The sequence below is a fragment of the Cariama cristata genome, unplaced genomic scaffold (genome assembly GCF_000690535.1).
Source record: "Cariama cristata isolate BGI_N322 unplaced genomic scaffold, ASM69053v1 scaffold6209, whole genome shotgun sequence".
Lineage (NCBI taxonomy): Eukaryota > Metazoa > Chordata > Aves > Cariamiformes > Cariamidae > Cariama > Cariama cristata.
Genome location: NW_009636289.1, coordinates 84102 through 107554, shown reverse-complemented (window position 1 = coordinate 107554; position 23453 = coordinate 84102). Strand labels below are relative to the sequence as shown.

At 42.3% G+C, this 23453-nt stretch overlaps 1 protein-coding gene across 1 annotated transcript in view; it reads right to left on the bottom strand.

The window, feature by feature from the left end:
- Nucleotides 1-20144, bottom strand: part of PPARGC1A (peroxisome proliferator-activated receptor gamma, coactivator 1 alpha) — a 63722-nt gene extending 43578 nt beyond the window's left edge. Inside the window, exons 1-2 of the mRNA XM_009707871.1 lie at nucleotides 20008-20144; nucleotides 14764-14943 (exon numbers count right to left, since the gene is read on the bottom strand). Of these exons, the coding sequence (XP_009706173.1) occupies nucleotides 14764-14943; nucleotides 20008-20055 (228 nt within the window). The 5' untranslated portion in view covers nucleotides 20056-20144. The remainder of the gene's footprint in view (nucleotides 1-14763; nucleotides 14944-20007) is intronic.
- Between the last annotated feature and the right edge of the window lie 3309 nt (nucleotides 20145-23453).

Here is a 23453-nt window from a genome sequence, read left to right as displayed (position 1 = left end):
AGAAAGTTAACACAGAGACAGTAGTGAATGGCCACAACAGAACAAAGCTGGTGTGTCAGATATACCTCCATACCAGAAAGCCACAGGATACCCGTATGATGTAGCAGATGTTAGGGAGAACATCAGCGCACTACAGCAAAAGAGACCAGTGGGAAGGAACATGGTCATGACTGAGTTCAAAAGTAAGCGTGGAGACTGACTAGCTTAACATGAAAAGCTGGGCCAACTCCCCAAAACACAGGGGGAAGAGGCTATAATATAACATCAAGTCAGCAAGTGTCTTGGAAAAACAAAGGGTCTGCAAAATGTATTGTTTGAGTGGGGCCCTCTCTTTGTGTGTAACTCATTTTGGGAAGATAAAAACCAGAAAACATCCAAAGCCGGTTGGGTAAGTCATTACCTGCACAGGTAGTCACAGAGACAGGTTTGCCCCAAGGAAAGATAAGCAGGAGAAAGCGAACTTTTTAGAGCTTCATCTCAAAGATTCCCAGATTACTATATACCAAGTAGGAAAATATTTTACTTTAGAATTTTGATGGTACTTAGAAACAAAAATATTCATAAAAGCAACGCCTGTTTGTCCCCATCAGGCTGCCGTGATGGCAGCTTTATTGCACACAGGCCCCACGGAGCAGAACCCATGGGAGGGCAACACACAGGCTGTCTGCAATGTCCGATCACCTGCCAGACAAAAAAAGAGAGAAAAAAAGCTGTTGTGTTGCTGCCCCCCTTTTTACTGTATACTTTTTCCATTCGTTTCTTTGCTAGTGAAGAGACTACGCTTTCTGGCTATAGTAAAAGCCCAAGATCAGAGATTTGCTGTTTGGGACCTTCTGAGCTGAAGTGACAGCCTGAGATGTGGCACTCATTTGAGGACTTTCGTATGTACTTGTCATCATCTGCAAAGGTCGTTACAAAGTCCACAGGAAGTCAGACAGCAGCGATGGAGGAAGAAAGTCTCTTTGGCACAGGATCAGGGATAAAACACTTTCTCAAAGGCATTCGTGGGATATCAGGCAGAGTGAACTGGAATTAGGATGAGGAATCGTGCCATTAATGCTAGCAACAGATTAAGTCCTGATGATTTTCCTTGTGTGTAAGGTGGGAGAAGACAGGCTAGATATTGTGTGTTTATTGAAGCAAGAAGGTTAGAGATAAGATATAATCTAAGCAAATCATAGAATGCAATTTGGGAAGATACTCAAGAGTTACAGAGTCTGAATTAGCAGGTTTGTCTAATATCTACAGGTAAAATTACACCCTGATGCAAAACAATTATTGGATTCTAGAGAGGGAGAACATCAGGTGAAGTGGCCCTGATCCTTTATTAGTTGAGTAGCTTTCAGGACCAGAAAGGACACCTGCACATATCCAAAGGTACAAGCACTCAAGAACTAGGAGGCAAACATCTCCAGGAATTTTGAGGCGTACAAATCTGGCACCAGGAGATGCATATTCTTTGCACAGAAACAATTCAGATGGATTCAAACATGTAAGTATCAGACAGCAATATTTTGTAGGTTTTCATTACAAGTCCATGAGCATTTTGACTCCTTTGCTATTGAAAACAAGCATGTTACTATGCCACCCTATTGTCCTGCCATCTTCCTGCCATCCCGTGAGAAAAGTTTGGCCTACCAGTTAGCAGTTTCAAAGTTAAAAAAGATACCACTTTAGAACTGAACAGAGCACTTGCAATGAAAACTGAAACCATGTAAAATTTGACCAATTTCTCATCTTAAAGCCTCTCAAGAGAAGCTCGGCTAACTTGTGCATGGTTCCTGCATGAAATGCAGAAGTCTGCAACGAAATCTGCTTTTCTTTTTTGAGGTCATCCACACTCAACTCTTAGATTTGACTCTCTAGGGGCAATAATGGTGAGGACTAATGTGGACTATCTCCAAATCCCTGCAACTTTGATTTTCACAAAGATTTGAATTCTTTTTTTTAATTGGGAATATACCAGTGTGGTTAGGGAGGGATTCTAAAGAAATAACAGTATATGATGAGTCTTGATTGGAAATGACTACAGAATATAATGCAATTCTGGACAATACATTTGAGGTATGTCTTCGTAAGAGCTCTTTTAAAGACTGATTTTGGGGAGGAATTGGAAAAACCTAGCCGCTCTGTTAAAAGGGACAGAAGGGCAATGAATTCTACTGTAGGATCTCTTCTTTTGCTGACTCAGTGAAGACACATTTGTCATTCAAAGACAAATTAGAAAAGGGCATGGATCGTGCTACATAGATGCTCAGTCTCAGTTATCAGCCAGGTACAGGCAGCTTCCAACGCATCTACCTCCAAGTGCATCTGAAAAAAAACGCAATCTCTTCTGGTGGATGTGGACAGAACGTCTTTGTCAAAATTTCAGTTTGAGCAAATACGGCAAAGCGGTTTAGTGCAGGGAGGATTTGTCCATGCAGAAACTGACACAAATTCCTTTAGGACAGGGGCAGCCACCCCAACCACATAGCTAGGATTGCCAGCAGATAGAATTAGGAAAACTGGAAGATAACACTGTGGTCTAATGTAAACTCTTAAATCTGCTGTAAACAGAGCGGTAACATTGGCACACAACAAAACTGGTATCTGTCATTGCACTCTCAGAAGCAGGTATAGGGAAGGACGAGAGACACGAGTGGATTTTTGTTCATTCTTGTGAATTTGGGCTGGGAAAACAGCAAGCTGACAGAAGCTATGGCAAATAGCTAACGTTATAGTGATGGAGGGCAAACCGGAGAGATCATGTAAGAGGGGGGGCAAGGCGGAGTGATCGCATGGGAGGGAATAATGGGAGATCAAGTGGAAACATCCAGTTTGAGGTTTCTGCTATGTGCGTGGTGCAATTTGGAGTAATAGGCTTGAGAAGGAAGTATTCCTGAATGTTTGAAGCTGGACTGACAGAAAAGCCTATGTTGTGGTTTAACCCCAGGCAGCAACTAAGCACCACACAGCTGCTCTTTCACTCTCCCTCGGTGGGATGGGGGAGACAACCGGAAGAGTAAAAGTGAGAAAACTCATGGGTTGAGATAAAGACAGTTCAATATGTAAAGCAAAAGGAGAAACATCAATATTGAGCGAAAGCTAGTAAATCCAGCCACAGGATCCATCAGCATTATGCAGAGGCACACTTATGGCCTTGCAAGAGCTAGTCCTGGTCTGGCTGTAAAAGCACTGTATCAGAGCTAACAAGCCCTGTCTGACCAGTTAAAAAGAGAGGGGAACACCTTCCAAATGACAGTATTTCTTACCTTCCTAGTCTTCCGGGGGGTTTTGTTTTGTTTGTTTATTTCACTTTGTAAATTTAGTTCTTCTTCTTAGGTCTGGAGATACACAAGTCTCCATGTTGGTATGTACTACTTAAGGCAGCTTCTCCCCAGGTTTGGTAGTCCCAAATCATGTTGACACAACTGCAACTTCACACTAGTATCTCCTAGCTGTGTCGTAGGTTAGAACTTTATTCTCTGGGCTGGGCGATCTCAGCAGGCTGTAACCGCCTCCAGGAACCCGGATAGACAGCAGCACTCCCAGGCCTCTGAAGGAAGAATAACTTGAGTTTATCATCACTCACAAGCCTCAAGAACCATCTTTTTCCTTCTTTCACTACCTTTGCTCCTTCCAAGGACTTCAAAGTGCACACCATAAAACAAGGGCAGGCTGGTCGCTAGTATATATAAAGAGACTATCCCGCTACTACAGGGTTTTTAGGTATTATCATGAGACAAGTAAATAAAGACTGTGTTTAGCAACTGGAGAAAAAAAAATGGAAAAAAAAAAGAGAGTATGTCCCGGCATCACAGCCAAGCAACCTGGCATGCCAGCTACTAAAAGGCCATGTGAAAGTACTGCAATTAACCTTAACACATGGGATGAGATTTTCAGGAGGGTTAGGTATCCAGTGACAACGTTTAAAAAGTAAATGCACAAAGTAATGTGCCACTAGAACTGTAACAAAAAGATTGCACAGAAAGTTATGCATTATGGATGATTTAGCGATATCATAGATAGCACAGGCTCCAGCAAAAAGAGTGAAATCATCCCTATCTTCCCATTTCTTGGCAGAATTTTAACAAGGGGCTCCTGGGAGCTCTTGGGGGCTCCTCCATGGCTCAACAAACAAATGAACTCATCAAAGGGAAGGTAGGGATGATTAACTATCAAGAGCCCACTCCAGCCCATCACTGGCACATGGTTATTTCACCCAGATGGTGTTCACCTACCTGAAACTGGTAATGACAGTCTTGGATCGGATTTACAGAAAAACATAGATAATACAGCGCTGCAAGAGTGACATGATAGGAGTTATTGGTCTGTGATGCTCTAGACTGTGCCAGAGGCAGCAGAGCTGTTTTGTAATGTTAGCCCCTGTTTTGTAACGTTATCCTCTCCGCCCGAGAGATTTCCTGCTGCAAATGGGAGACTTGGTCTCCAGAGAGGCATTTGACCTGACCCTTCCTATATGAGAGTGGGATCAACGGCAAAGAAAATGACAAGAGAAGGCAACACTCCCATCACATACAAGCAGAAGCAGTTTGACACCTTTTCACTGGAAATGGATGAATGTCTCTGTAGTGTTAAGGACCGTGTGCTATTTTCTTATGCCTTAGACAAAGACCCCACAAGTTTTTCTGGTTATTCTCCAGATGTAATTGAGGTGACAATTGGTAATGTTTTGCCTGGTATCTTCATACTAGTGTGAAGAGTGCTTGTTGGGCTTTTAAGGACAGTTAATACAGCCAAGAATATCCATACCAGACCTGGGGGGGGTGGGGGGGGCGGGAAGTAAAGCAAACACGAAACCACAAAAAGAATTTCAAAAATGCGTATGTTTCCCCCAGGCAGGTAAAAAGAAAAGCCTATTGCTCCTTCTGTGCATGCCCAGAGGGTCAAATGCCTTACAGGGCACATCCAACCAGATGTCAATAAGCATGCACTTAGGTTTTTGTTTCTTAAAATAATTCCATATGCATCCTTTTTTACCTGACAGCTTTAAGATTTCACTAGTCCGACAACAAGCCTGTGAAAAAGGACAAGCTAAGGACCTGTGAAAGCTAAGACTAGCTTAAGAGGTAGGTTTCTTTATATGAAAATTTGACATGAAAATCGAGGCCAGACTGAGAACACTCTTGACTGCCACCCATCTTCGTCTGAAAACTAGGATTTGGCCATGATGGGCTTCTTGCTATACACAGACATGCCTCCTGGAGTCACTTAAGACTGTAAGTGTAAGGTTTTCCAAATGGGATCAGGAACTCATTACCAGTCCTAATAAAGTGTCATTTTAAGGAGGGAGAACCAGCAGCAGAGGAACACAGAAATAATTCCTCAAGTTCCTGCTCTAGGTGGCCCTGCCTGAGCAAGTGAGGTTGGGCCAAATGACCTCCTGAGGTCCCTTCCCACTTCAACCATTCTGTGATTCTGCAACGCCCTCCACTGCTCCAAGTTTGTTCTTCACCCTTTATCAACCACCCTGTCACCTGCACTACCTGGCTGCCCACATCTCACCAACAAGCCCTCCTGAAGTGGAGACAATAGACCTAAGGTCCTCTTCACTCAGTTTCAATCCACAGGGCCTGGCAGAGCAGAGCACATTATAGCTAGATGCAGCTAGTCAACTGTCGCATATTTAAAAAAAAAAAAAAATCCTGAATACTAGAAGACTTTTTAAACTCTCATCATACCTGCTTTTCACTTAGTGTCACTGACTGCTCTGTGGAAACGTGCAAGCCCGCAGCGTTCTCACCACAGTCAAAATCCCAGTAAGAACTCTCACTTCCATAATGTTTATTACATGTGCCCTCCGATGCGCTTCCTGAATCGTTATGTCACTGTTTAAAGAGCAACTTGGGAGAACAATTGTTTTTTTCACAAAGGTTTAGGAGCACTTTCAGAAACAATTTTGAGTTCCCTCCAGGAGAAACTACCATTCCAGGAGAAAATTCCCATTGTTTCTTCTAGCAGCTCACTGGGAAGCAGAACATTCCTCTGACCAAACCAATCCTCTAGATAACCATTATCACCACGTCCTTGCAAGTAATCTCTTGGTGAGAAACAAGTTTTCCACCCAATTTCTCTATTTTCATGCAAGTGTGTCTCCTGTAGGAGAGATTTGTGGTCCATCGGACCACTTGATGGACTGCTCCTCCAAATCCCTATAAAGATTTAGTATCACTGAGCCCTCAAGGAGCAGATGTGGCAGTAGACAGAAGTGTAGAGGTGAGGGAAGTTCTCTCTGCCCACTTGACTGCTCTAACCCTGTAATGTGCTTGGAAAGGCTGATCCTCCTGAACTTCATGTGATGAACTAGATGGCTGTGAGCAGTTCAGGCAATTCAAAGCTGTCATGAATCAACAAGTCAACAACACTTGCCCAAGGCTGCCACCGCGGCTCCTCACAGAAAATACTCTGTACTTCTGGTTATCATCTTAGTGATTAGAAGTACCCATTATGGTCCAGCACCCCATTGTGTTACTCACAGTAACACACAAAAGCACAGATGTGTGAGGAAATCGAAGTATTATTCCAGTGCATCGCACAGCTCAGGCTTCATGACAACACCAAAATCTCAATAGGTTTTGGTTTTGTACTTTCATAAATGAAACCCAGTGATTACTGCATGTGGTAAAAAGCAAACTCCAATCATGGCCCTTCAGACTCATCACCACCACAAAGTGCTAATTAATTTCTCAATGACTACGAAGCAAGGCTGTTGCTCCATTGTGTCAGAACAGAAAATTCAGTCAAAGCCACCAGGTACATGTTGCAAAGGTGCTGATTTCCACCAAGACCTGAAACCAGCCTCCGTGGCTGAGCATGCGTGCGCACACAGTCACACCCCTGTGCATGCCAATGCTGCAGTCCCTCACTTGCAAACATAGGCATTAGGATCCTGTACGTACCTGCACAAAGCTATCGAATTAAAAACCAGACACTGGCAAAAAAAGGCTCAAAAAGCTGGCAGGGGGCACTCCTCCAGAAAGGCTGCAAATTTCTGGTGCATCTGAGTATTAATCACTGTAGTATAACAAAAGCTACAGACACACAGACACACACACACAGACACACACACACTCTTCCTTGTATTTTGTTCTGCTCGAGGCGCAAAAACTAGTTCGATATGATTCAATAGCAAAACTTTTTCCCTGCAACAAATTTGCTCCATGCAATTTCCTCCTCCTGACCTACACATGCACAATGGGTTAGTGTCACTAAGAAAACAAAATTCCTAAATGAAGCCTTGCTATGATTTTATCCTTCTCTAACGGCATGGGCCTGAGTTAATGTTAAGTGGGATGAGGGCAGCAAGGGAAGAGCATGCCAGGGTTAAGATGGACCATTTAGTAGCAATTAGCAATGATGCACAGTGCAAAAATAGCAACAACAAAAAAAAAAAAAAAAAAAAGAGGTTACACTAGAAATAAAACCATTAAGGGAAGTAAATTTAACAGTTTAGCCAATTAGCATTTGTCTAGGAAAGGCAAACTTTCTGTTGCTGTTCTGAAGCAAATGGGAAAGAAAAAACCAGAAGAATCTTATCAGAGATATTTACTTCCCAATAGCAATGACTCCAGGAGTGTTTTTCTAACAAAAGACAGAGCCACTGTCCCACTTTTTTGTGACCCTCTCTGCAGTTCTAGGAAGAAAATATTTAGTTCAACATTATCGTAAGCTAGAATATGGCTCTATTTATGTGACAAGTTGACAACATACAATTTCATGCTTGTTGAACTGATCTGTGTTATATATTCACTGCGAATATTATGAAGCCTCACCATTATAAATATGAAACAGTATACACTTATTCAAAGTAACTCCAGCAGTAGCAATTTATAGCTCGGTTGTTTGTGTGCTTATGAAGTCCAAATGCCACCTTAAGAAGCTGCATCTCACTAAAACAGATGTGGAGTGTGACTGTGACCAAAGTGGATTTAAGATGACCTCTGTGAAAGGAGGCTATTACATTTTTGTCTGTATGGCAGCTGACACCAGTTTGTATTTAGATACGTAGCCAGTGGGAACAGAGTGTAACACGGTGTCCTCAAGGGCTGGTTTTAACACAGGCCAACACATTTGTCTAATGACCTAATTAGCTTACTACTGTTCTGGTGAGCATTAGTCTTGCCTCTTGGAAAAGGACAGGTCCTCAGCAGAGCAGAGACATGGTGAGTATCCCAAACCACGGCTGCTCCAGGTGAAATATCTCCTTAATGGGACTGTGAAGGGGATGAGTTGCATTTTCTTGATTGCACACCTGGGGAATGGTCTTGGTGGCCTCACACATCAAACAATAAGCTCTCAAAGCAATTGTTTTTTGCTTATTTGGGACTTCTTTCCTGCCTGAAGGTTTCAACCACATGCAAGGTTCTTGCATTAAAAAAGAGACGTGTTTAGACAGTTTGTAGTTTGTCCAAGCAGGAAAGAAAAGGGAGCAGCAGCACACCTTGCTAACACTAGATACAGAGCATTTGCATAAACTCTTCCCAATTACATAGCAGCTGGTTCGAGTAAAATAAATTCCACTTACTGCTTGAGCCTTTTTAAATGTCAGCATAGCTAGTGATAGATTATAGTTTACATACATCATCCCCACAGATGTAATGCTATTGTGCTGGTAGATGCAGAAACCCGAATCAGGCCAGAGACACTGGAAAAGGTAACGCATTCGAACACACAAGAAATGTGACATTGCTCCATTAGGAATATAAAAATTCTGGCACTTTCACCCAGCCTCTGCTATTTTCTTCCCCTGGAACTGAGGGTCTTCCTCCTAGTCTCACAAGCGGTTTTTATGATACATTGTTACCTTTTATTGTTCTTATAAAGTTTCCTATCCCAAATCTGCATCTTTTGCCTTTTATGTTTATTGTTGCATTAAACCTACAGTGTTGTCTGTTTCCCTACTAAATCTATCCCATAACCACACACTGTACATTCATTTCTCTAGGACCTCAGTAGCTCTTAACTGTTTGCTTTTCTGATCTCTTATGAACTGCAAGGAACAGTAATTTGTAGCGCTGTTTGTAAAGTCATCTCAGCCTGAACTCAGCCTTCCCCTTTTTTGCCATACAGTGATACTCTCTGCAGTGAAATCCCATTTGCCATAGAAGCATTTCATTACAGGATGCATTTCAGAGAGATGCAAGTTCCTAAGTACCCTATGTGTGCTTATCATGTAAAACATTCACTGTGTATGAATCTGAATTTCAAAAAACCTACTTATTAGAGCAGGAAACTACACGTTGATACAAGACGGTCCTGTGCTACTTTCAGATTCACCAATATGCTGCCCGCTCTACGTTACTGCCCAGAGCTATTTAGTTTGTGCTCTCTGAGGCCTCAGACATTCTGCTATGCTGTTCACACAATCTCAGTTCTTCTAAGCACTTTGATAAGCTTTATTCTGCCATTATACCATCTAGAACATTAAACACAATGTTTAAGTTCTATGTTAAATCACAATCAGTTCCTATTAACTGTTCCAAGCTCCTCATTTTTATCAACAGTTACTTTATTAAATCCTTAATAATATAGATGGAATAGTTAGTTAATTTGTGTGTTGAGCCATGGATGTTAATTTGTAAACATAATAACATACTGCAATCATTTGCATAATAGCATTTTAATCTTTTTAGTAAAAGCTGTAATTCCCTACAAAGTACGCTGCAGTAGAAACTAAGTGACTATTGGTAATAATAAAAAAGGCCTTAAAATTCTGATCCTATTATAGTGTTGGAACATACCCAAACTGCTACCATAATCTCTGAAATGTTACTGTTCTCTGATTTAGGTGTCTGTGTCAAGAATAAAAATGAAGTATAACTGGTAGCAGTAGACTATTTCCTAAATGTAATTTAGTATTCACTAAGCACCAGCACTTTGCAAATAGCTCTGAGGCTTTCCTTCAAAGTTCAGAGCTCTAGTTATGCATATTGTGTGAGGTACACCATGCAGCTCACCTCCAGCCTCTGTTGTGCTGAATAGATGGCTATGATAAATCATGCTGATTTGGCACTGAAGGGCATCAGCCATCAAGGATTTGACTACTATGTCTTTTTTCCCTGAGATTATATCTCCTTCAACTGTCTGCCCTGGGCTACTAGTTTTGGAGAAAATTAAAAAGTGGAAAAAATGCTAGCAGAGGCCAGTACAAAAAGTCTATACAGTCCCAGTTCTCTGGAAACCCATTAACACCAGTCACAAGACTGGCAAAGAAAACATTGGTGGTTGTTTAAAAGTCACACCAAGTCATTTTACGCAAGATCTGGTAATTCATTAATCAATTTGGCTGCAAACCTTGAATGAATAACCTGAAATAGTGGAAGAGACTGGCAGCACCACAGAACAGGGAGTTTATAATCTGAACCAATGCAAATTACTCTTGTGATGTTTAAGGCTCCCCTCTACCCTCATCATCTTCCTGATGCAAACCCTTTCAAATAAATAAGAAATCATTTATCTCAATGAATTTCTTTGCTGCCAGGGGCAAGACAGTATGCATTTCATTGTGCATCTCCTTCTCTCCCCACATTCTCACTGCTTGTAATAGAGCGTTTTTTGGCAGTCTACAACAAAACATAGTAGCCTATTTAGGCTTTCCAAACACATGGCACATAGCACAGTCTTGAAAAGTAACCTGGGCTACACCTATGCAAAACAATTAAAAATAAAGTCATCAGATATGGTAAGCATGCCTCTGGAATACAGAATTATCTAAATAAATAAATACCCTTACACAGAAGGGTAAGCAATGTGGGGTTTTTGAAGTCTTTTCAAAGGCTAAAAAAAGTGGTTTGCCTGGTATGAGAATACCACACTTAATAATCTTTATGATTTTACACAAGTTCCTTATACTTTAACAGGCTACTGCCTATCTATGGGCTGCATTTTCTCTTACCATCAGCTGAGTTATTTGTAAGCAATGCCAACAAAGAGATATATCCACTGTAGATATCTTCTCTCTCCATAATGCTAGGCATGGGTCATAAAGAATTTTAAATATGACTAACCTTACATGATATGGTATGGTATATTTGAAGAAAACTCAGAGGACAACAGTTTTCGTGAAAAAAAAAAAGCCTTCTCACTCGTGCCACATTAAGTTTTATGGTTGTTCACATTTTCACGTAGCATTGGTTTTGAGAATGAAAACCTAATCATTTTGATTTTCTAAAAGTAGCCTAATCACTTCTTTACAAATACAATTTTTTTAAAGTCTGGCTCCTCACAAAACCAAATCATGAAAGTGAATGATGCAGTGAACCATCTAAATAACTGGTCTTGGGTGACTTGTTAACTATTTATTTGCATGAACTTGTGTCAACAGGCAGTCCCCTAAGGAGCAAGAACGCCTTCATTTTATCTTTCCAGCAGTCAGAACAACAGGCAAAGAAAACTAGGTGAAAAACAGAAGTGAACAAGCTCTGAATAGAAAGAAATCAACTAATTCATAATATGCATACGTACACACACTGATAAGAAGAGCTTCCGCGCTGGGGCAGATGGTATAGGCTTGATTCGGGACTAGCATTGGTTACTTTGGCATGGGAGTAGAATAACGCAGTGACGACTTAGGTACGTCTACAAAATACTGGTGTGTTTTAATACTACGGTGAAGGCCAGTATATCTCATCACACCTAAGCGGATGAGAGCAGGGATTTATACTCAACAGTTACATACTATCTAGACTAACCGGACCTTTATCTCACTTGGCTCCTGGTCGCTACCATAACTATTAATAATTTCTAGTCCATGAGACTCCCAGTGCTACTGGGAGTGTCTAAGCTTGTGGGTGCTCGGCTCAAGTGAGCTTCCAGGAACATGATTTGCAGAAAGACTGAAAATTAACTTTCTGAAATACAAGTCGTTTTTTAAAAAAAGCGTGCCAGAGACATCCAGGAACTTTGTAAAGGGTTTTTGAACACCAGCCCTCACCTAGACAATGCCACTTGTACTGCATCAACACCTCAAAGGGGAGTGTGCTTCAATCAAGGTTAGGTTCGGCAATTAACGCTGTACGGCCTGTGAAATTAACACTGCTCTTGTACCTCCCAACATTTGTTTGCCATTCTGGTTCTTTCCCTTCCACCCCAAACAGACTGTATTTCTATTTTTGTATGACAGCGTCTCATCTGGAAGCTTAAGTTAGATAAAACATACTACTCCCATGGTGACAGGAGAGAAAAAAAGTTTAAAAAAAAGTAAAAAAAAGAAGTTATTTTCTTTAAAAAGAAAAGCCAATGCAGATCAATATGGAAAAATCTAGAGATTGCCAAATGGGAAACTGCACAAAACTTCCATTCTCTCAGCTAAAACAAATAGTTTCTCGCAGAGTATGCGAGACAGTCTCTGGAGGAAGAAGACATCTTCTTCTGTTCTTGAGCACCCCCAGTCGTCACATTACAGAGCGGCAGAGGCGAGAAATACTGCTAGGTATTCAGCTGCACAATGAAGAACGGGGACAGGGTTAAGGTATGGGAGGAGAAAATAACTGTTTCATTCCCATCTTCCTAGGCCAAGTAACCAAGAAATGTAAATATAACACACCATGAAGCTGAAAATAGTCTAATTTTGCACTGCAGTATTGCAAAATGCTATTAGAGCACAGTATGTCCCCTACAGGTAAGTATGGGCCGAGCTGTGCTGTCAGAGACAGCGATGCAGCCTGCAACTGAAGCCAATGAGTGTGAGGAAATCCAGGTATATGCAAAGAGGACAACAGAATTTGCCCGTTAGGAAAGAAGCAACATCCTTCATTTCCAAACTACTACTTCTGACCTATTAGTTGCTGTCTAGATGCATTCCCCCAGCTGCATATCATCTATTTCCTCACATTGGGGCTGCTCATCCTCAGATGCACCCCAATGTGCCCGTGAGAGGTTACATGTAATGACCAGTACCTCATGTCACCATCTCCCAATGAGGTCAAGTACAAGTCTATCTCGTTGTCTTGCTGTTTGTGACACGCTTTGATTTTCGGAACGGGAATTGTCCCATGTAGGAACTGACAATTCCTATACAAGGCATGTAGGGGAACCATCACTATCTATCTGAGACAATTTTGTACTCGGCAGCTGTGGCCACCAGTGCAGCCAGGTAGTTATGCACAGGGCAAGCAACAAGCCAAGTTCCACTGGTTTTACTGGAATGACTTGTGTGCTTAGAGTCAGTAGATGCTTAATTATATTACTTATCTGGAACTTACATTGGGAAAATCTGCATCTTCAACTGATTTTTCCAAAAGAAAAATGCCTCTGCATTTGGCTTTTGATGAATGAGGAAAAAATGTCTCCTCAGTTATAAAAAAGGCAAAGCCACTCTTTACTGTGCTAGTTGCAAATGTGTTCCCTGTCCCCCTGCCTCCCTACTACTGACCATCCAAACCTACACACCAACACGCTGTACCCTGCCTGAGGCTGTACAACTGCAATTCAAGAACAAGACGAAGTTTGGAAACTTTGTTAGACAAGGCACAGAACATTATACAACTAATGAAAAAAAAGGGCTAAAGCACAGGGCTTTGCAGGGCTAATTTCATTTTGATTTGAATAAAATTAATTCCATGTTACTTGGGTGTAAATGATATAAATTGAATAGAGAGGACTGGTTTCTGCTATCAGTAACACCGGTATAAATCCAGAGTAACTTCATCTGCATCAGGGAGATCACCATGGATTTGGAGCTGTATACAAAAAAGAATAATTTCATTCAGGACATCTTAGGTTAGCATTTTTCTATACTGTTTCAGTTAATCTTTTCCACCTTTTAAACTCCACCGTGATTATTCGGGGCTTCCCCGAGCCAGTGGGTCAGCTGTACTTCCTGGAGCTGCGGTACCTGCCATGTGAGAGGCAGCACCCGTGGCTTGCTGTTGCACAAGGTCTTCCTGCCAGCTAATCAATTTATTGTCCAATTTCCCGGTCAGCGGACGATCTATGGCATTGCCTATCATCAAGGAGGGAAGGAGGTTAGGGTTCAGGAGGGGCATGGCTGCCCCATAACCATGAGCCGGAGAATCATGAAGGCTTTACACAACAAAAGAAAGAAGACTGGAGACAGATAAAGAGACAGTAACCCTCCTCTTGTACACCCCGATCCTCAAGGCAGAACTGTAAAGAAAACATTTAAATCTCTCATATCACCCTTCAACTTTTACTTTAAGGCCCCTCTCCACCAGGAGATCTATGAAACATCCCAAACGATGTGCTGGTTCCTGAGCTACTGACAGCCCTCACTGCCTTCTCTGCCACATCCACCCTTTTTCTCCCCTACACATCAATGACGGGGACCTCTCAATTTGTGTGCAAGTGCCTTGCATAGTAAGGCTCTGAGTGGTAAAAACCTTTACTAGAAATGTTCCAGCTACTTGTCAGCTAGATGCTGTGCTGCACTCTGCTTCTTGCCAGTGAATGCAAGTGGAAGACAACAAACACGTTTGAACTTTTGTTTTTCTTTGTAGCTGACAACTGTGCAACTCCTCACCGCGACACCACAGGACAGTGTGCTCTAGGCACTCTTTAGCTGTTTCCTTTCAAAAATCAAAAGTTCCATTTAATTCCTTTCAAGGCTTTTCCCCCGCCTCTCTCCAGATTGCAGGCCTGGTTTTGATCATGAGGATTAAGGGTGCCAGTCAGAACCTGTAACACACATCACCACGTTTGTTGTCTCTTAACAGGGGAAAAATAGTAAAACTGTTGTCCACCAGGGTAAAAAAAAAAGTAAGCAAGGACTTTGCAGTGTGCACTTGCATTGCCTTGCCTTACCTCGAATATATTGGCAGGTTCATTGCCGTACTGATTGGAGATGATCTCTGACTGGTCGCTGTACCACTTGAGTCCTCCCAAAAAGCTGTCCGCGTCCAGGTCGTTCACATCTAGTTCGGAGAGGTCAAGTTCTGGGAGATCTGGGCAAAGAGGCTGGTCTTCGCCAACCAGAGCAGCACACTGCAGGAAACAGCAACACAGAAATAGTTTCATTAATTACTGGGAATCTATTAACTTTAATATCATGTGATAAGAATTAAGACTCGATTAACCTATGGCACAGGGTCACTAGAATCGACTCTTTTCTGGAAAAAAAAACCCACTAAGTATTAGATCATTGTTAGCTCTATACACGTAGGCAAATGGAAGGGGGAAACAGGAGGGCAGAAGTTGCCTTCTCTATCACATCTCTGTCCAGCGGCAATGACTTTCCTTCTCCCTATGCTGTTTGATAACAATCATGTTCAAAGCTGTATTAAATCCAGCAGCAGACACCAAAGCATGGCCTTATTCTCCTGCTTCAGAGCAAACCAGTGCAGGTAGAAGTTACAGACGAATACCTCTGGGCAAGGTCTGTCACGCATTTCCTGATGCATTCAGGTTAAAGAGGCACAGCCTGTTACAGCCTTCAGCCCTGGAGGCTAGCTCAAGCTGGAGATAGTCACATTTTCACTTCTACAGATCCTCACTGAAATCCTCGAGGTCACTCATGATGGTGGCTACCATATGGGCATAAAAAAGTACGGGTCAGTGATAATGCTGTGGTCTTTCCCCAATGCACTCAATGCACAGACCACAGCTACTCAGTTCCATGTCAAGGTCCTTGCATCCGAAGTGAGTTCTGAAATATCCCTATATTCACCTTTGGGTGACAGGCATAGTTAGTTCACGCAGCCTTTCGCCTGCGTGGTGTGAACACGTCTGTTGTCCCAGCCAGCTTCCTAAGTGTCCCCAGACGGCAGGTGCAGTGAGAGAACCAAATAGGTTTTCCTCCTCTGGCAGCCTCTGATTCAGTAGTGCTAACGTAGAGGGCCTGTGAAACATTTTGGCTGATGTAGTAAACAAAGCCTAGTCTGCATGGATCCTCTTCAGCAGTACAAAATGGTTTTGTCTGCATGACTTATGAAGAGAGTAGTGATAAATACAAATAAATCTGGAATAGGTGTCCTTTTATATGCTAGTATGAAGCTAGATAGGGTATTGACTGACCTACTAAGCAAGAAAAAATTAGTATCACACATCCACTTTAGCACAGCAATTGAAATGTTAGAGTATCCACCAGAACCATTTCCTAATTATGGAAAACACATAGTAACAGCTTGGCAAATAGCAGAGTCCCATACGTCTACGCTGCTCGATTAAGCAATTCCTCCTGCACTGTACCACGCACTCTTGTAGCTCATCTCTGAACACCTATGTTGATATGGGTACGCTGCAAAACACACATAAAGCTGTAAAGGCACCAGGTGCTGAATGGTTAAAAGCCATTTAAAGTCAAGTGAGTCTAAAGGCTTCCACCCCGAGTATTTCTAGCATTGTGTTAAGGATGGCCAACAGCAGGTCCTCCTCTACTCCTGTCCGTTGACTGGGTGGTTTGAGTGATTTCCCAACTTCTATTTGGACTGAAGTCAACCCAGAAAGTGCCACTTTCTGAAGACAGATGTCTGTAGGGCACTAACACAGTGTCCACGGATGTGAATTGCTCAATACCGGTTATGTCACTCTCGCAAGGACCGCCCTTTACAATAATGCAAGCGAGAGCTGCTGAAGGTGCATTTCATTGAGGTTTTTGTCCCTGGGAATCTCGGTGCGTCTGCAGTGCGCGGGCTGGACGCAGCAGCGCAGCCGTGAGCAAAGATTTTGTCTGTTGGCACAAAGACTTGGTGCAGCTGGTGTGAGCTATAATTTCCCAGACAACTTCTACGTCCACCAGGACACTACGAGATAATCACGGAATAGGCCAAGGGGCAAGGGAGCTGAGAGGCTGCAAAATGAGGCTCTGAAATCGCAGTTGCTTTTCTTCCTATTATTTAAGGGGCTGCAGAACTTTAAGAAGTCAAAACCTCACTTAAATCATTTTCACGGCACACAATTTTTTATCATTATTTTGGGTACAGAAAAAAAAAAAAAGGAAGAAAAAAAATTAGAGAGTTCCCTCTTCTTTAGTGTGAGACAACCTTCCAGCAGTGATCTTATAATGCAGAGATGACCTTTTTTGATGCTTGGCCAAAATCTCTGATCTCATTAAAGGATAATCTAGTTTTTGACTGAAAAGGTAGATTCTCAGCACCATTCTCAGGTTTGTGTTGTGGAGGTCAGTAGCTTATAACTGATGCCGTAGACTTCTAAAGTATCCTGCTGATCCGTTACTGCTTTCGTTTGTAAAAATAGCTTCAGTCTGTGAACCACCTACTTAAACATGTTTACTTTTGGTAATCTGCATTTTTAAGTTCCTACAGTGGGCTTTTGAAGCAACACAAACAATGGTCTTAAAAAGAGAAATCTTGCTCGTCACAGCTTTCATTTGCCTATAGTGACTGCAATGTCACCTAAAAGAACGTAATTGCTGAAACGAAGTATATATGCTCTTGCCAATGTTGACATGATAATAAAATCAATGTTTCTGAATATGACATTATGTTTCTAATCTGAGACACATTAGAAGCAAGTGTTCTTGTTATTAATTTATATTTGGCCTTTGGACGATGCCAGATTTAACACTCCAAGTCCTAAAACTGTCCTCATCTGACACGTTGATATTTACTGTTTGCCTATACATCTGTAACAGGTGCACCTGCATTGCTTGCTGCATTTTAGTGTCTTCCCACCGTTATTTGATATGATAGTTATTCCATAACTATAGCCTTAATTTTATAGTAACATTTATGAGGATAAAGCAGTCACTAAACACAAAAGGCTAATTACTGTGCGTTATTTCTCCAACAGACTTTTTTTCTCTTAGTTCAGGCGAAAACAATAAATTAGCTTAACTGCACTGACGATAATGAATCATTATAATTAAGTATAATTCTCCATTAACCTTTTGGATATTTTTGTGCCTTTGAAGGTAAATTTAAAAAAAAAAAAAAAAGACTGGACTTGTGCCATATTAATTATATTAATGAAAATATAATCTGCATTTTATTTTTAACAAGTTTTTCAAACAGCCAAGGGGATGGACCCAGGAAAGAGAGAGAGACTTGACAGAATGTGTCATGTGGATTCTCTCTATCAATCTTTGCAACCTTACTGTACATCACCTTCATTAAGCTGTGAAGCACTGGGGACGCTGATCAGCTACAGTGATGCAGGCCTTTATTAAGCAACACGCCGTCCTGTCATTATGTGAGCGAGAATATAAGACATTTTACGTTGACAGCAAACAATGATTCAAAGAATGAAAGCTGCCTTCAGTACCTGCTGCCTGCGATATTTTAGATTAGTAAAGGTGATCCCCCGAGCCAAAGCAGCAGGCAGACGCTAGTATTGCTACAGGAAGTGCAATGCAGGAGCACATTGGTAAAATCCTACCCACAGTTAATCCATCCACCACACAATTAATATTAAGATCAAACCCTTTTTTTTCCTGTTCTTTTTTTTCCTCTGCACTATGAAAAACTCATTGACATAAATTATCTGTTCTGTTACTAGCTTGAAATTACTGCAGGAACTCTAGTGATTAAAATAAATCTTCAGTATTTCCATATAAGCTGGTTCCTCAATCAGCTCCTAGCAGCATTAGGAATAATACATGATGGAAAAATGAAGCTACGGCAGCTGAGACCCATGCTACAAGCCAGACAACAACCCACAGGATACTCCAGCTACTCAGAAACAATTAGGACTTTGGAGCCAGAAAGTCATCCACTTACAGGCTTGACTCATAATAGCTACAGGACATATGAATTATCCATATCTATTCCACTTTACCAAGAAATCAAAACAAGATAAGAGCAATTACAATATGCAAACAGAAATCAGCGGATACAATGGCAAGCTGCAAATATTTAAAACACAACAAAACGACTTGAGAATCCGCATGCATGCTCCGCCAGATAGGAAAAATATACTGGAGAACACGTTAACGTTTTTACTTTAGATGGGTAGCTCTCTACGGCATGAACATCTTATTTAAAAAGCATTGCCTGTAACCTGTTCCCTCCCCCCCCACCCCCGTTGCCGGAGGGGAGCATTTTAAGCACTTATTCCAAGCTCGCAGCCAGAGGATTAGTTCCTTTGAGCAGGTCTGTATCTGGGATTCCTCTCCATGGGGTCCAAAGAAAGTTTGCCTCGCTTCGCAAGTTGCCCAAACTTTCAGGTAACGCTCCATTTTGCCGAATGCAAACATGCAGAAATCCTCAAACCTCACTTTATACTCCAGAGATTACCAGGGACTGCTTGCTTGCCTTTTTTTTTTTTTTCCCCCTGTATGAATTGTAGCCAGCAGAAGCTGTGGATTTGATGTATTGCCGTCTATTTTTACACGAGCAGCAGCGGCGGCAGCGGCGGCAGCAGCAGCAGCAGCAGTTCACACAGTCCTGCATAAACTCTATTCTCATGGTTCATCCTCTTGTCTCTGCTGTGCAGTGGGATTTAACCATTTGTTGGACTACTCGGATTGACTGCGAACCCTGCTCTACGGGACATTAGTTACAGTGTCCTTATTCCAATACCACAAGAAGCAGGGAAACGTCTCCTTCCAGAAATCTCTTTTAAAAGCATCTAAAGCCAAACAACAGGGTATTCATTCTCGTGTGCGTGTTTGAATTCTGCAGCTGATAAACAAGGAAAAAAACCTTCGACAGAGCACAGTGAAACAAGCAATTAAAATACGAAGCCATTGGTTAATTTTAACTTTTTTTTTTTTTGAAAAAGCAATGTTAATCTTATTGTAAATGAACATGGCATTTTTCCAACCAGGCCACTAAATGCCACTGGAAAGACTTCAGACACCGATTCATATCACTATCTTAGAGCATAAATATTGCATATGACGGGAAAGCGAGCCAGAGGCACATGAAAATAGTTTCCAACTGCAGGAGATACTGATGACAGGAGCTCAGCTTTGATTTGCTCAAGGCATCGCAGAGTAACCTTAAAATAGCAAACTTACTGGAGTTAAGATAAGATTCGGACTTGTTTGCAAAGTATGCTGCCTCGGCCGTCCTGCCGGTTCCCCGAGAAGCCCACTGTCCCCGCCGACCGCCGGCACCCCACGCGCCGCCCACGCCGCGCACCCCTCACCTCGAGATCACTCCATACAGAGTCCTGGTTGCACATGTCCCACGCCATCCAGCTGCAGAGCGACGGCAGGAAAGCTGGCAAACTACGGTCCAGAGGCAGGCAGGCAGGCAGCAGACACTCATGCAGGCAACGAGACCCTCTCTGAGAGTGAACCGAAGGCACCTGTCTTACTACTGTTCCCCGTCACATGACAAAGCTATTAAAAAGTAGGCTGGGCTGTCACTCATCCAGCCTTCTGGTGCCGCGGCTCCAGCCCGTGACGTCACCCAGGGGCAGACCCAGCCTGAAGTGAAGTAAATCTTTGCAAAACCCGCTCAGACCTCGGCGGCCGCGGCACCACGCTGTGATTCAAAGCGGATTTCCACGCCACACCCCTGAACCTCTGCTCCTGCTGTAGCACAGCTCCTATCCCTCCCCATCTTTTTTAATTTCTTGGCTTGCTTTCTCTTTCTCGTCCCCCCACCCCAAGCAAACAACAGGCAGAGCTGTGCTTACACTAAAGAAAAAGTGAAGTAACTCCAAGATGGGCTACAGCCTGCGTGCTCCGAGTAGCCCGAGGCTAACCTTTGCAGCGCCCGCACAGGCTCCCCGGTGCTGTTTCCTTTGGAGAGGCTATCCCAGAGTTCGGCAGAAGTTACACCACCTTCCAACATTTTTTTTCACTCAGGGATTTTGCACCTCGCCAAGTATTTTGGTTAGGTTAATGGCTTCTCATTGATCATTGTAACTCAAGTGAGTTTTTCCACACCAAACGCATCAGCACCCCCCCGCACCCCTGCCCCAGCATTTCTCTGGGCTGGAATAAGCATCTGTAAAAAACATTCATACAGTTATCTCACCTGCTACAAGGAGGGAGCCTGATCCCGTTCCCAGCCAGACCACGGTATTTCTCAGCTGCTCTTTAATCACTTCTCTCTCTCAGTGTACTACCCCTGGAAACTGGGGTTGTTACAAGCAACTGTTACTGCCACAGTCCTGCCCACAACTGCTCAGACCCACGCCTGCATTTTCCTGTAAGCACCGGTACCTCAGGGTGCATTTCTGTATAAACACCACGCACCAACCACTCCGACTTGGACCCAGAGTTTTCTTACTGAAAACAAATAAAAAAAAAGCTCCTGCCATGTGAAATCCCAGACACACTGTTAACAGAAGTGTCTCCTCCTCCAAGCCTTTCCCAGACAATAGGGGCTGCTGCAGGTGCAACCGGTTTATGATGCCCCTTTGCACTGCATACACAACAAATTCCAGGTACCAACCTGAACTGCAAAACATTGCCCACAACAGGGAAAAAAACTCACCAATAAAGGTCTTGTTTAACTATCCCCACCTGCCTGCTTATTGTCTTAAGTTGCAGTTTTTTTAATTAGCTGGGCGCAAAAAGTCTTGTGAAATGTAAGCACTGGCTCCGTCACGCTGGGCTACCAAAGTCACAAAACTATAATTGATCATCCTCCTTGTCATGAAATATTCATTTTCATCGTTATTTGCAAACTTGAGTATTCTAAAGGCTAAATGAATTCAATTATTACACGAGGTTATGGCGATTTTGCTGAGAGAAAAAATAAATAAAAAGAAGTACAATTCTTGAAATAGCCTTTTTCCCACTGACATTGGAAACATCAGAAATGGTAGGAGGTCTCAGATATATTCTTAGCTTATTTGTGTTCCCTTGTAATTCATTATTGCCAGCGCTGATAAAATGTACAGTTTTCCCAGCTTGTGCTTAAGTTGCAAATCACATCACACTGTCATATTTTCACCAAGCACAGATGACAAAAATGGCATTGTTTTTACTTTACTTAATTAAAAAAACCCACAGCAAAACACCAAATGACTACAGAAAGCCTTTCCTACGAATGATTAAATTAACAGTATTGCTTTGCTCTCACGACAAAAAAAACCTCATTTCCTTCCCAATTATATGCTGATTTAATGATAAAACTGCAGTAAATTATTAAGATCTGGGGCAAAGGTGAGTACCTCTACCCCCCGAACAGTGAACTGTGAAATAATGCTGGGCACCTGCCTGCCTGGAGTGTTGTCGGTTCTTATTAATTATTATCTGTGGATCCATGGTTGGTGGAATATTCTCCTTCAATACCTACTTATAATTGTGTTCATTGACTGTACCGAATCCATCATCTGTTTTTTTTGAAGTTTCATTCACACCTTTTATAGAAATGTATTTACACTGGAACATTTCATATTGCTGTTTTGGATATTTTGACCTGCTCATGTTGTTTCTATTTTCTACATTTCCACTTCACTGCTTTCCCTTCAAATTAGCAAGTTAACTGATAAATATAAACTGTGACCTTAGCGGCGCTCTCGCCATACAAGCTTTAGAGATTGGAGAACTTTCTTCGTGCACTGTAGACAGTGCAAGCAATAGGTAATAATAACAGAGTCCCCCAGAGCTTTTCTATGGCCCTGTCCACATTACGGCTTGAACTCTGCTGGCAGTTCCAGTGTCACCTGGAAGGGATGCCAAGCACGATTCCAACTACAAAAGACTGCAAGATTTCAACAAGGGTTCCCCATTGCTTGGTAAGAATTTATTTTTTCTAAATCCAAGTGCCTAACCCCAGCCATTCACTCACTAGGATCTTTTTTTCATATGTTCTAACGTGGTTTTCTGAGCGTAGTGCCTGTAAGAGGAGAAAAGCGAGGAAGGTAGTTGCAGTGGTGATGTAGTCTGGAAATGGCACAGCCTCAGCATATGTAAATGAAGCCTGTGAAACCCAGCCAGCACCTAAGCTGCTCTCCTCAAAGGAAACCTTGTCTTCTGAACATTCCCTAGTAGCTTTAGCAATGCTCTCCCCTTGTGTTTTGACAACACGAGAGAATTGCACAAACATCTTCCCTGGGGCAGTATCTGAGCACGCACATGTTATTTGGTTCCATAACAAACACACACAAAGAAAACCCTCTTTCAGCTGGTAAAGTCTGCGGGTCCATTCGACCCAATCTGCCCTGTTGAAACGTCTGTCATCAGACCACCTCTTCAATCACTGCACTTCCCCTATTTTCAGTTTACTCTGTACCGAATCTCAGCGATTCCCAAACTTTGCCTTTTCTTCTTCAAGGGCCATCATTCAAGAAAGTTCTGGCAAGCCTTCCAACAGCATTTGGGCACAAATTCCCAAGTCCTGATGTATTTTTTAACAGGACTGGAAAGTATGGCTGCCTGCAACAACAGGGAACAGAATTCAAAGACTGAAGCCTTCAAGCCCTAATTTTTTCCTGGATTCAGCATTCATTTTATCTCTTCCTGCTCTTCTTTCACTCACATTTTGTAACTATGGTCATGTTTTTATTCCCTGTAATTTAGATTTCTCTAAGAAGCTACTGATTTTGGAGCCCCTGTGATTTTGAAATCAAAAATTAGTCCCTTCATCATGGCCCTGAGGAAGAAAGGATTTCTTTCCTTGCCCCCAAGACTA